The sequence below is a fragment of the Pteropus medius genome, unplaced genomic scaffold (genome assembly GCF_902729225.1).
Source record: "Pteropus medius unplaced genomic scaffold, Ma_sr-lr_union100, whole genome shotgun sequence".
NCBI classification, from domain to species: Eukaryota; Metazoa; Chordata; class Mammalia; order Chiroptera; family Pteropodidae; genus Pteropus; species Pteropus medius.
The window spans coordinates 4,873,924-4,887,566 of NW_024349799.1; the positions used below are offsets into that span (position 1 = coordinate 4,873,924).

Genomic DNA, 13,643 nt, shown 5'->3' on the forward strand with positions numbered 1-13,643 from the left:
ATTATTTTGCTTCCAAAACTTCTTATTTCTTGGAACACCACTCATAAGATTCCTAGAAAGTATAGTATAAACTCATTAATATCTACATAACAGCAGACAGGGTCAAGAGCACATGCTTATAAAAGGCAACAGCTTTAACCAGTACTGGTCTGACTATGAACCCTTCTTTCCAAGGTGCTTCTACTGATCCTAACCTTTGATTCCAGGTTATCAGCATTTCCAGTTTTTACTTTCCATTTGATGTAAATGGAATTCTTCAAACCAATAAGGTTTCTGCGTTGATAAGATTAACAGGAGAATTAGAAGAACTTTTCCATTTTTTTTGATTTGACACATTTTTCTCAGGATTCAGGAGAATATGCAATGCATTTCCCAAGAAATGCTGGGAAGGAATTTCTGCATGAAAACATTAACTGGTCTTTTATCAAGTCTTAAGATCTGGAAGTTCCCTAGCTTTGTGAATGTAAAGAGAAAAACAAATTGGTCTCTTGACCTCTAGCTTACTTGTTGGACTACTAAGTCAACAGGGTCTGTACAACCCATTGCCATCAGTAACTGAGAGGGGTAAACACAACGAAAGGGCAAATACTTTCATTTTTTTTAAAAAATGAGACTGGCTGCTGTCAAGCAACAGATCGAAAGCTATTTGCTGTGCCTTGCCCCATGTACTGGAATGGTTACCCACTGCATTAAATAATTACAGCAAACTAGCTCTAAGTAGTTCTGGATCTTTCTTGATCTCACCAGATGTCAACAGGTTTTTACACAACTGGCTGTCACTAATAGTAATTATGAGGTACCATTAAATATGTTTCAGAGATGATAACGTGAAAAAAAATTACACCTTCAAATAAAATTTGAAATAGCATATTTCTATATCAATCACCTACCACACCACATTTTTGAGCAACCACCATGTGCTCAGCACCATCCAAAGCTAACTGTTGTTCAAGGGTGCTCGAATTTCAGATGCTTGAAGAATGCATTCACCACTTGTTAGAGCAAACACTAATGCTTCACCTGCCTTCCTCCTTTCTGACAGAACTTTAATACTGCACCAAATGGCTATGTAAAATGGGTGGGGGAGGGGGACCAAATGTTTAAACTTTGCCAGGTTTCCTTTTCTTGCCGGTGATTAATTAGCTATAAGAGGAAGTTAGGAAGCTATTGAGAACGGTTTTATTACTTCTTGGTAAATAAACACATAGAAATAATCTTCCTTTGTTCCCAGAACATTGTTCTGATGCATATAAAGTTTGGAACTACAGAAACCATCTTGCCATCCTAAGAGGAGCTGAGCCAACTCACTGAATAGCAGAGTAAAAGACAGGGAAAAAAGGAGTTTTTGATTTCAGTGAATAGCTAAATTTTCCAGCCCTTAAACTGCCCTACCAGTTAGGTGAGACTTCTTGTTAACATAAGAGAGTAAATCTTGCTTATTGTTTAAGCCAACTGATTTGAATTTTTGTAACTTATGTTAAAATTCTTAATATTCCAAAAGGCTCTAATAAAGAGCCTTGTTTTTCCTAAGGATAGACAGAAGAGAAACCCACTCAACTTTCTACCAAGGCTTACCAGTGTGAAAAATAAAGGTTTTTGAGAACTGGCTCCTGCTGATGAGAGAATAATACCCACGGCAGTGAGTAAAGCCCCATTCTACTCTCATAAACAAAGCACATTCCAAAAGGAATGTCCACTGTATTCCCTTCTTCCAGCTTCATCAGTAAGCCTTCTTCTCACTGCTTATCCTGAGACTTCAATGGGAAACCAACAAATTGCAAGAATGTACTTATGCAGCACTGTTGATCTGTGTGTTTACAGCAACTTTTCTTATTGAGTTATAGGTGCTTTATATCAAAACACTGCTTATAAAAAAGAAAATGTGTTACTGGGTAACACTCAGCACTTGGCTCTAAATCTCATAGTTTCAAGTCCATAGCAGATCCTAAATGTGGCCAAGCAAATGCCTTTCTCCAGTTTAAGATAAGCTACCAATGATCAGCTTCAAATAAATGAAACTAATGTCAAAGCTTCCAGGAGTTTTTTGGTGCTAAGTAGTTATTAATATATAAAAACTGCTCTTTGGTAATCTGAATATGATCTAAAGACTGAAATTAAGAAATCCAAGTCATTCCTCACCTAGATTAATTTAACAAGCTTCTTGCCAGTTTTCCTGTCCCCAGAGTTCCACGCCTCATGTCCGCCCCGCAAAATCCATTCTACACAATGCAGTTAGAGTAGGAATTTAAAAACATAATTTTATTATCTCACTTCTTTGTTTAGATTCCAAAGGACAGAGTCCAAATCCTAACTAGGACATACAATGTAACTTTTCATGATCTGACCTCTGCCTCTACTCTGGCCCCATCTTTTGCCAGTCTTTACCTGGCCAACTCTTATACATCCCTCAGGATGATTTTTCCAAGGTGGACTAGGTTAGTAGAGAGGTGACAGTTACTAGCTCTGGCTTTGGGTTCAAATTCCAGCCTCTTATTTTAACTCTGTGACTCTGGTAAGATAAGTTACATCTCTAAGCCTGAGCCTACTCACCTGTAAGATCAAGATAACAAAGTAACTACCATGTAGGGCTGTACTGAGAAAACATAAGGTAATACTGGTAAAGTCTTTAGCAGTCTCTAATACATAATGAGGACTTAGTCAATATTCTCTATTATTTTTATTATTACATACCTGTTCTTTAAGTTCCCTGTATGCCCTATCTCAGCACTCATCATTCTGTATTATAATTGGCCATTAACCGGTCTGACACCTTACCACCAGTGGTTTCAATTGCCCCACTCCCACCACCACCAACACATATATCTAGTATACCTGAGTTACAACATGCTCCCATTTGTAACTGTGACCTACTCTGGCAAGTAATTCTTAAGGAGTGGTCACACCTGGTTGAGACTCATTCAACTCAACCAGTGGTTCTCAACTGGAGATGACTTTGCCTCTATAGGGACATCTGGCTATATCTGAACATTTTTGGTTATTCTAACTTGGAGGAGGTACTACTGGAACTTAATGGTTAAAAGCCAAAGATGCTGTTAAACATCCTATAATGCACAGGGCTGCCTCCTACAACAAAGAATCATCTGGCCCAAATGTCACCAGTACCAAGGTAGGGAAACCCTAAACAGCAGGTTCAGAAATTACTTTATCATCAGCATCATATGTAATGCTAGGAAAATTAGAGGCATTTCATAAATGCTGCATGAATAAAAGGAGACTAATCCTAGCACATGGTGTAAAAATTTAAGCCATTACGATTTATAATCAGTACACATAAATACAAGGAAACTAGTTAATCCCTACAGGTCCTTTCTAGAAAGAGCAATCATAATATTTCTTAATGTTCTAACAATCAACATTTCATTTAAAAAATCCTTTCCATTTAATCTCTCCTACTGAAATAATGCTGTCCACCACAGGAGCACCAACTAAGAAGAAAGACCAAAACATTTAGTGTTCTTTAACTGAAAAGCTTAAAAATGCTACCACCCACACACCCTCTCACAGGGTAAGCAGAGGTAGATGCTGGCACCTGTACATATGCTTTGAGCTACAATTTATCAATCTCTGAAATTCAAAAGTGCAGAGGTGGAAGGTAGCAGAGTCTCACTGAGAAATGAAAAATTTAGAAGGGAAAAAAATGGCGTAGATAAAAGAGGCTCTGTTCATCCCTCTGGCAACCAAATCAAAGTTGTGAGGGAAACAAGGAGCAATATAGCAAGGAAAAATCACCTGGGATCTAGAGGAACAAGCCAAACAACTACAGAGAAGTCCAAGAAATCACCCTGCAATGGCAGAAGGTAGGACAGGATGAAGATGGGAGGCTACCCGGTCTCAAGCGGCTGAGTAAGACGGAGGCTGTGGCAGCAGCAGACACCTCTTAAAGGGGCCATGTCTGCAAGCGGATTTTCCTGGTGACCAACCTGCTTGCTCTGAGCACCAGCGCCGATTCAGCTGCATGCAGGGGGCACCAGGGACTTACAGGGAGACATTGTCGGAGTGAGGGCCGAGGTGAGACTCGCTTCTCACCTTCTGTGCCGGTGGTGTCCACTGTTCCCTGTTGAGCCCTCCCCACTACCAGTGTGCTGGACACAGTGACACCATAGCTGTGATGTCATCAAATTGGATAACAGAGGTCGCTCCACCTAGAGGATTCTCTGAAACCCCGCCTACCCCAACTCGAGTCCCACCCAACTCACATCCAGGTGTATGCTCAGCAAATCAGATGCTCCTTGCTGAGACTCACACTGGTGGAGGCAGCTGGCCTCGGTTTCTGGTGTGGCCTTTTGAGGTAACTATAAGCACAACATCTGTGGATTACTTGCTGAATCTGAACAGGTGGCCCCAGAGTGGTAGAGGCTTGAGCTAAATTTGGCCTGCAGCTGAACCCCACTCAGGACTGTGTCAATGGACACCTACTTCATAAATCCACACTAATAAGACTGGGAGACTGAGGAGCTTTGCTTGGTACGTAGAAACAGACACAGAAAGGTAGCCAAAACGGGAAGACAAAGAAGCAGAAACCATATGAGAGAAGAGAACGATATAATGGAATCAAGTAATCTAATAGAGTTCAAAACACTGGTTATAAAGATGCTCAATGAACTTTTGGGATGTGTAGATAAATTCAGTGAGAACTTCAACAAAGAGATAAAAAAAACATAAAAATAGAAATGGAAATTATAAAAGGGAACCAGTCTGAAATGGAGAACACATTATTTGAGATGAGAAGTACAGTAAATGGAATAACCAAAGTGAATAAAGAAGAGGATCACATGCCCTATCTAGAGGACAGGAAAGCCAATCAGGACACTCAATCAAGATGGGAAGAAAAAAGATGCCAAGACTATAAAAATATTTAAGGAGAATATGAGACACTATTAAAGCTCCAAATATTCGTCTGATCAGTGTAGCTGAAGAAAATCAAGATGCTGAACAGCTATTTGAAGAAATAATGATGGAAAACTTCCCCTAACCTGGTGAAGGAAATGGACATAAAACCCCAGGAAGCTCAGAGAATTCCAAAAATCAGGGATCCAAAGAGACTCACACCAAGACACATCATAATTAAAATGCCAAAGGTTAAATACAAAGAAACAATATTAAAAGCAGCAAGAGAAAAACAAATAATTACATATAAGGGAACATTCATATGACTGGCAGCTGATTCCTCAAAAGAAACAATGCAGGTCATAAGGGCTTGGCAAAAGATATTCAACAAGATGAAGACCCAGGATATACAACCAAGAATAATTTATCCAGCAAAGCTATCATTTAGAGTTGAAGGACAGATAAAGAGCTTCCCAGACAAAAATAAGCTAAAGAAATTTATCATCACCAAGCCAGTATTACAGGAAATGTTAGAGGGACTTATTTAAGTAGAAAAAACATGTATGTATCAAAAACAAGAATAAATAATGGTAACAACAACATTCCTATCAATAAGTACTTTAAATGAAAAAGAATTAAGTGCTCCAACCAAAAGATAGAGCGGCTGAAAGGATAAGAAAACAAGACCCTTACATATGAAAAAGAAGAGGATGGAATAAGATATTGCTTTGATGGACCTAGAAGGTATTTAAGTCAGAGAAAAGATAAACACTGTATGATTTCACTTATATGCGGAATTTAAGGAGTTAAAAAAAACAAATTAATCAAAACAGACTCACAAATATAGTGGACAATTTGGTGACGAACTTGAGGGGCTGGGAGAATGGGGTGAAGGGTTAAAGAAATACAAATTAGTAGCTGATGGATGATCACAGGGATGGGGAGCACAGCATAGGAAATTCAATTACCATTAATACATTGGCTAGGTGGAGGGTCAGAGGAGGGAGGGAGCAACTGGGAGAATCATTTCACTAACTATATAGATGTCTAACTAATATACTATATACTTGAAACTAATTAAAATTAAAAAAAATTTAAACACCAAATATCACTTATAAAGTTGACAGGCTTTTTCGCTAAAATAAAAAGGACACAGCAAGGGCAACACTCATAAGCCTTATTTTGAACACCTTCTGTTACTCAAAATTACAAAATGTCTTCTATGCTTTTAGATAAAAAATAAGAAACTAAAACATGTAGAAGAATACTAGAAATGTAACTAAAAATGAATTGGCAGAGTTGAAGTCAGTTACCATAAAGGATTTTTTAAATGGTTAGAGTTTGGAATACTTCTATAAAACCTAAGCAATCTACAAACATAATCAAAATGACTTTAAAAGATGAAGTATTTAACACTTAATATTCTAATTAGTTGTTTTTGAGCATGTCTTCTCCATAAGACTGTGAACATACATAATTTCATCTTTGCATATCTAGCAAAAATTCAATGCCTGTCATGTAAGTGGCTTAATATATTTATTTAACGAGATTCTTCCCTCCTGTAAATGTACCCTCTAATAGGACATGTTCTTTCATGTAGTTGATTATCCACTTTGCCTTCCTGTGTGCTTTATGTCCTAGTATCAAATTCAGTGGCACAATGAATGCTGTGTTCAGATCAAGGATGTCGGATAGGAGAAACTGTCTCAATAACTTTTTTGTTAAACAACAACTCCCCACCACCAACACCAAAAAAAGACCATCATTCCCACCTCCCACCTAATTGTGATTTATCACTCCTTACCTTCCTCAGGGGCAACTGATGCTCCCTCAGGTAGTACAGGCTGTAATTCTCCAGTTTCAGAATTATTTTCCAAGTCAGTCATTTGCATTCCTTCCAGACGACCTCCTTTAGTATTAACCCTCAAAGACAGAGAAAACAACCTGATATTTTTGTATAAGAAGTCAGTGATACAACAATCTATATTTTCCTCTTGTCCTGAAATGAGCATCAAACTAAGTAGGGTATATGGCACTGATGTTTAATACTAAATTTCAAGTTTATTTTTAAAAAATTCACTAGAAGACTCACAATGAAGATTATAAAATGATGGATTATGTCAATGTCAATATCCTGGTTGTCATAGTCTATCAGTTTTGCAAAATGTTATCATTAGGGGAAAATGGGCAAGGAACATAGGATCTCTCTGTATTTTCCTTTAACTGCATGTGAATCTACAATTATCTCAATAAAAATTCCAATTAAGAAATAGAAATCCTAAATAATGTTCTCACTAATATGAAAATACTGTTGATATATATTATTAAAGAAAAAGAGTACACCTTTTCTATTAAAAAAAACTATAATCACAGTTGCTTAAATATGCATAAAAACTGAGATCATATAAAAAATTAAAAACATCAAAAAAAATTAACAACAGCAGGAATGTGCGTAGGCAGGGGGTTGGAAAACAGCAGATGGAAGACAAAGACGGGGAAATTTTCACTTAATATTCTTTTACTTACATTTTTGAAACACTTATTATTAGTATTTAAATTTTTTGCTTATACAACTTTAAGTCAGGCAATGAAAAAAAGACACAAGCTGGAAAACATCACATGAGCCGGGGTGGTGATACAATTAATTGTAAAATTAGGGTTATAGCTAAGAGCTGCAGACATTTATAAAGGATTTTACAGTCTAGAAAAAGTCTATGTTCAAATACATTTAATCTTTATCACTAAAGGTGGATATCAATATCTCCATGACAAATAAAATATAAAAGCTGGTTGCAGCTTCAACTTGAAGGGAACATATATAAAATCAGGCTAAGTAATGGAGAGGACAAGATAATCTCCAATGATTATAACACCTTCCACACTCAAATGAGCTAAAACAGAAAACTAAACTACCATCTGTCTTTTTAGATTTGGTAACTATCTAGATCTTAAAACTATATAAAATTAAGTTAACTTAAAATATGGCACTATTTCTCTAAATTTAATTCAAAGTTCTTTTCAAAGTCTCCAAGGTAGAACTATTCCACTTTTAAATTTAGAAATGTATTTAATATCCATAAAATAGATCAACAGATGGGTATTAAGGCTCATCTAGCATACAGGCAATACATTCCACAACCACTCTATCTTTTGAGGGAATGGAAATTTAACTGACATTGCTGGGGTCTGAATCTGTTTCCTAGAAGAAAGATAAAGGTGTTGACTACCATATATATCCTTTTGGAAAATTCCAACTATGAGTTTTGAGGATGCTTTTACAAGAGAGAAAAAAGGTGAGATAAAAATCGGTGTTAAATTAAAATTGCTAGAAGTGCTTTGTTCCACACAAAGTATGTGTAGAAGACCTATGAGACAGCCCAGCACAAATGTCTCTGAAAAGTGTGGGGCAGATGGGGGAAAAAAAAAGCTGACAAACATACAGACAAAATATCACAAGGTAGAGTTCATACAAGGTTTCATACCATTATTATCCTAACTTCAATGAAAATGAGCTCTAACATATTTAAACTAAATTTCTGGTACTAGCATATCCCATTAAGGAAAAAAAAAATGTTTCGGATACTTTCACAAGTTACATATGAACTTTCAGTCTGCTAAAAAATTAACATAGTAGAAATTATTTTGTTCATTATGAGGCTATTAGCTATTATGCCATTAACATAAACAAAAGAACTTAACTTACCCCAAGGTGACCATTTTCCTCCTTTTCTCAACAGTAGGTAAGCCATTGATAACTGCAACCACAACAGCATCCGAGTCCAAAGCTTGACACTGCCGGTCTTCGGATTTCGGCAGAACATCACTGACACTGCCATGTGTCAAGGCTCGGGGAGAACTGTGCCTGCTCCCAGACTGACAGCTTCCTGGGGAACCTACAGAAAAGGAAGGGAATATTCAGAAAAAAGGAAAACAAAAAGAAAGTTCTCTCTCGAGTTTCCACTTTAGAGGATCTCACTAAATATATACTTCTGAACTGTAGAAAAACTAAAAAATAATTTTAAAATATATCCCAGTCTTTTTGATTCCAAGTATGTAAAATTAAGGAGTCCAGAATATGCAACCTAAGGGCTGCTGTTTTCTTACTGATGGGATCTGTTCTGTTGTGAGATCAAGGAATGTTCGAATCAAATTGCAGTATTTTTGGTACCTTTAAAGGTCTAAAGCTACACCGTAAGATCAATGTCGATTAACAGACCTCTACTCACTGAAATTACATTCTGAACTCTCCAAATTTACCTTCAGACGGAGGCTGACAATCTCCTTTTGAATGGCTATTTTCCCCAGAGTCTACTGCTCTTCGAAGTGATAGACTACCTGCTATACTGGACCGAGCTGGCTTGGGTGAATTACTTTTCTTATTTGTGGCTGCAAAGACATTTAAAAACATTTCTGAATGATAAAACAGCACAAAATTCACTACCTAAGCAATCAGAGAAAGGTATACTCTTATACATGGAAGGTATTCTATCTACTGTGCCAAAGAACAAACAAACAAAAAAAAGAGACACTCTGGTTTATTTAGAGTTTTATCCCAAAAGCATTCCTACTTTGTTGCTTTTGGAGCAGTGTTAATTTACAAAACTAAAAAAATATCAGTAAACTTCAAAAGAAAAATCATACCAGACACAAACTCCAATCTCGATGCAATTAAACTAAGTATTAACTATAAAAATATAACCCCTAACCACTTGGAAATTATAAAATATTATTGCATTAAAAAGAAAATCAATGTTGAATTAGAAATGAACCACAACTTCAATACTTCAAGATGTTTGTGACTAAAACAGTTAAAAGAAAATGTATAGCCTTAAAATCAATTAATTAGGAAAAAACTGCTACTGCTAATTAGAAAAAAATGCTAATGGCTTAACATGCATACTCAAGAAGCTAGAAAAATAATAAAAAAAAAAGCAGAAGAGATGCATTAAAAGGTAATAAACAGGTTCAGCAAGGTAAGATATAAGACCAATAGTCAATTGTCTTTTTATACATTAGCAAAGAACAATCTGAGAATGAAATATAAAAAACAATTTCATTTACAACAGCATCAAATAGAATAAAACACCTAGAAAACAATTTAAGACATACAAGACTTATACACTAAAAACTACCAAACATTGTTGAAGAAAATAAAGATGACAGAAAAATATTCTGTGTTCACTGATTAGGAAGACTTTTAATATTGTTAACATGGCAATACTCTCAAACTTGACCTACAGATTTAACACAATCCCTATAAAAATTCTTTTTAAATGCATAAACTGACAAGCTGATACTAAAATTCATATAAAAATGCAAAAGATCCAGAATACCTAAAAACGATCTCGAACGGAGGATTCACATTTCTGATTTCAAAACTTGCTATAAAACTACAGTAATCAAGACTGTGTGGCACTTGTGTAAAGACAGCACTATTAATCAATGGAACAGAACCTTGAGTCCAGAAATAAGCCCTTCTATTTATGGTCAATAAATTTTTGACAAGAAGGCCAAGACAATGGGCAAAGAAAAAAAAGGACAACAAGTGTTGGCAAGGATATGGAGAAACTGGAACCCTCACCCAGTGCTTACAGGACTCTGATATGGTGTGGCTGCTTTGGAAATAGCACAGCACTGCCTCCAAAAGTTAAATATAGTTCCCATATAACCCAGCAATTCCACTCCTAAGCATATACTCAAGATAATAAAAACATATACATGTCCACATAAAACCTTGTACATAAATGGTCAGAGCAGCATTATGCATAATAGACAAAGAGTAGGAAAAATTCAAATGTCCATCAACTGATGAGTAGATAAAGAAGTACAATAAAGTATCATTTGGCTATAAAAAAGGATTTAAATAATACATGCTTCGACATGGATGACTATCGAAACCATTATGCTAAGTGTAAGAAACCAGACACACAATTCTTCAACTGCATGATTCCATTTATATAAAAAGCCCAGAAAAAGCAAATTCATACAGACAAAATAGGAAGAAGGGAAAGATGGCGGGGGTGACTGTTCTCGGGCATGGAGTTTGGGGGGAAAAGTGATGAAAATGTTTTCAACTTAGATAATGGTGACTGTCACGAAACTTTGTTACTATACTGCTGAATTGTACACTTGAAGAAAAAAGGAAAAAAAGATGCTGTGAGAAAAGATTTAAGACCAATTTCTCTACTACCAAGAATACATAAACTATTGGTTAAGGAAAAAACAAATGAGATGCATTAACAGAAACAAAGGCAGATATTAGGATAATAAAAAGATAAAAAACAGTAGATAAAATAAATCTAAGAACTAGGTCTTTCAAGAGGTGAATAAACTGAACGAGCCTCTAGAGCTAGTCAAGTACAGGAAAAAATAAGAAAACACAAATAAGCAATGTATAATAAGTGAAAAATTAACACCTCATAGAGGAAGTTTTTAAAATTTGAGAAAAGAATAAGTAACTTTATACCAATATATTTATCTAATAAATACTTTTCTAGGAAAATTAATTATGGAAATTGACTTAAGAAGCAAAATATGAGACCAATAAATAAGCACATAGAAATTTAAAAGGCTGCATCATTCTTAGTTTTTTCTTTCCTTAAAATACTAGTCAACCTTTTTTAACTAGAGTTGTGGGAAAGAAATGAGCCTTCCTGGTCTAAAATATCCATTGTATGTAATAGATGAAATTCTCTCCTATGTATCTAAAACAGCACTAGTTATGTACTATCCTTGGGAGAATTAAGAGATATGGGAACCTCAGTCAAGAAAGATTACTAGACTATGAACAAGTCCATCTATCCACTGTAATAACTTCAGAATGAGCCACCATACTTCATACAAGCTATCGTTATAGGCTGTTTACAGGTCTTATAACTGCCATTCTCAACCCTTTTCAGACCCTTCTCCACACAACAAAGTAAACTTTGTAAAAAGTAAATCAGAACATAAATACCCGCGCCCTCCCCCCCCGATTTATATTCTCTAGACAGTTCCTCCTAAAATTAGAATAAAAAACCAAACTCTACCGAAGTCTTACAAAACACTACCTGAGCTAGATCCTCTCTGACTTATTTCCTATTATGGTCCCTACTGCTTTATTCATTATATTCAGCCATACTGGTCTTCCTTTGAAACTTCAAACATAGATAGCAAATCCTGTATCATCGGAGACTTTGCATTTTCTGTTGTTTACCCTGAACAGCCCTGAACAGGGCTCCTATAGATCTTTGCATGGCTGCCACTTTTTCAACCTTCAGGTCTTGGTTCAAATGTTGTCCTCAGAGACTTTCTCTGACTCCCCTAATTAAAGTAGCACACTTCTCACCTGCTCTTCTCATCCCACTGTTCTGTTGTTTCCTTCACAGCACTCTTTACCAAATGAAATTATCTTTACCCATCTACACATTTTAATGTCCAATTCCCACCACATGAATGAATACATGAATGCAAAATCCATTAGATTAAGTATTTTGTCTTATTTATTACCTGGTAGAGAATAAGCATACAAGAAATGTTAGCTCTATTGTATAGTAGAAAATATAGTCACTTTTAGATGGGAGAAAAGGTTGTTTGTATTTGTAGTCCTAATTCATTTTAAGAGAAATGTTTAAATATTATTCTGAAAATAACCCATCCTCTAGCTTCCCAAATGTCATATGAAGAAAAATGACACTAATAGGATCTTTTTCACTTACGATTTCGTATGTAAGCACTGGTAACTGATGACTTTGCCAAGAGCTCCATTCCCAAATCCTGTAACCTGCCAGAGTTTTCGGTTCCACATGCAGCCAAAGCTGCCTGATCAGCAGAAAAAAGGTTTGTCTGCGTGTCTCCAGAAGCAGCGCTGCTACTTTTTATTTCTGAAACTGTATTCTTTACATCAGTTTTCATACATCGAACTTCGGCCATTTGAGTTTTGAGTCTTTTTAGCATCTTTAAGTCAGAGGGAACTCGCCACATTGCCTGCTGCTTCCTTTGATCTTTATCTTTTCGAGAATATGATGCTTCAGAGAGAAAGTGACAACTCATGTTACTCTATACTTTAACATTCATGAAATCATTGTGTACTGTGAATATATGCAATCTTGCCGTGTAAATAAGCTAAGATGCTTTAGGTCACATCAACAATAAAAGCATGCATTAAATGCCATTAATGAAAATAAAGATTATCACAAGTCTTTTACCTTTATTCACAACTTCCAAGTTAGAAACTGGGTCACACTGTAATTACTCAAATCTGAATTATATAACTGTTAATATTTAAAAAGCTGCCCTGCTGTCTATGCTTTCTTCTTTATACTTTTCTACTTTTCTCAAATTTTCTACACTGAGGTTTTATGATGTTTATAATTTAAAATTTTTTTTTAAAAACCTTGAAGCCAAATACTTATCCAAATCTACTTACACAGTATATAAAGATATATATTCCAATTAATTTTAAAGAGTTGATTTACTGAACTATTATCCAATGTAGATGCAGCTATTAAGTGCCAAGGAACATCATAAAAGTTCCCTGCCACTGAGTCTGCAGCCACTAAAGTAATGTTTCTCTCTTCCCAGAGAAAGTAGTGAGACAGGAAGACAACCTTCTGCTGAGTCAGTCAGGATGAATAGACAGGAGCCAGCTAATACTGAGATAAGCTCCCCGAGGACATCCACCCAAGCGAGACCAATCAACATTAAAGACACCAGGGTCGCTAACCATAAGGAACTGGTTACAAGGGCTTAAAAACTTTCCCGGCTCCACTTGCGGCAATCAGGCTCAGAGGTGCCCGTTGTGTGATCCTTTCTTA

At 36.0% G+C, this 13,643-nt stretch overlaps 1 protein-coding gene across 7 annotated transcripts in view; it reads right to left on the reverse strand.

Moving 5' to 3' along the window:
- Positions 1–13,643, reverse strand: part of TRIM37 (tripartite motif containing 37) — a 154,681-nt gene that overhangs the window by 65,047 nt on the left and 75,991 nt on the right. For 5 of the 7 annotated variants that reach the window (XM_039885764.1, XM_039885761.1, XM_039885758.1 and 2 more), the window contains 4 exons: positions 12,546–12,854; positions 9,106–9,234; positions 8,552–8,741; positions 6,653–6,771 (listed from right to left, as the gene is read on the reverse strand). In XM_039885764.1, the coding sequence (XP_039741698.1) occupies positions 6,653–6,771; positions 8,552–8,741; positions 9,106–9,234; positions 12,546–12,854 (747 nt within the window). The remainder of the gene's footprint in view (positions 1–6,652; positions 6,772–8,551; positions 8,742–9,105; positions 9,235–12,545; positions 12,855–13,643) is intronic. The other 2 variants (XM_039885762.1, XM_039885765.1) reach the window with 2 other exon arrangements.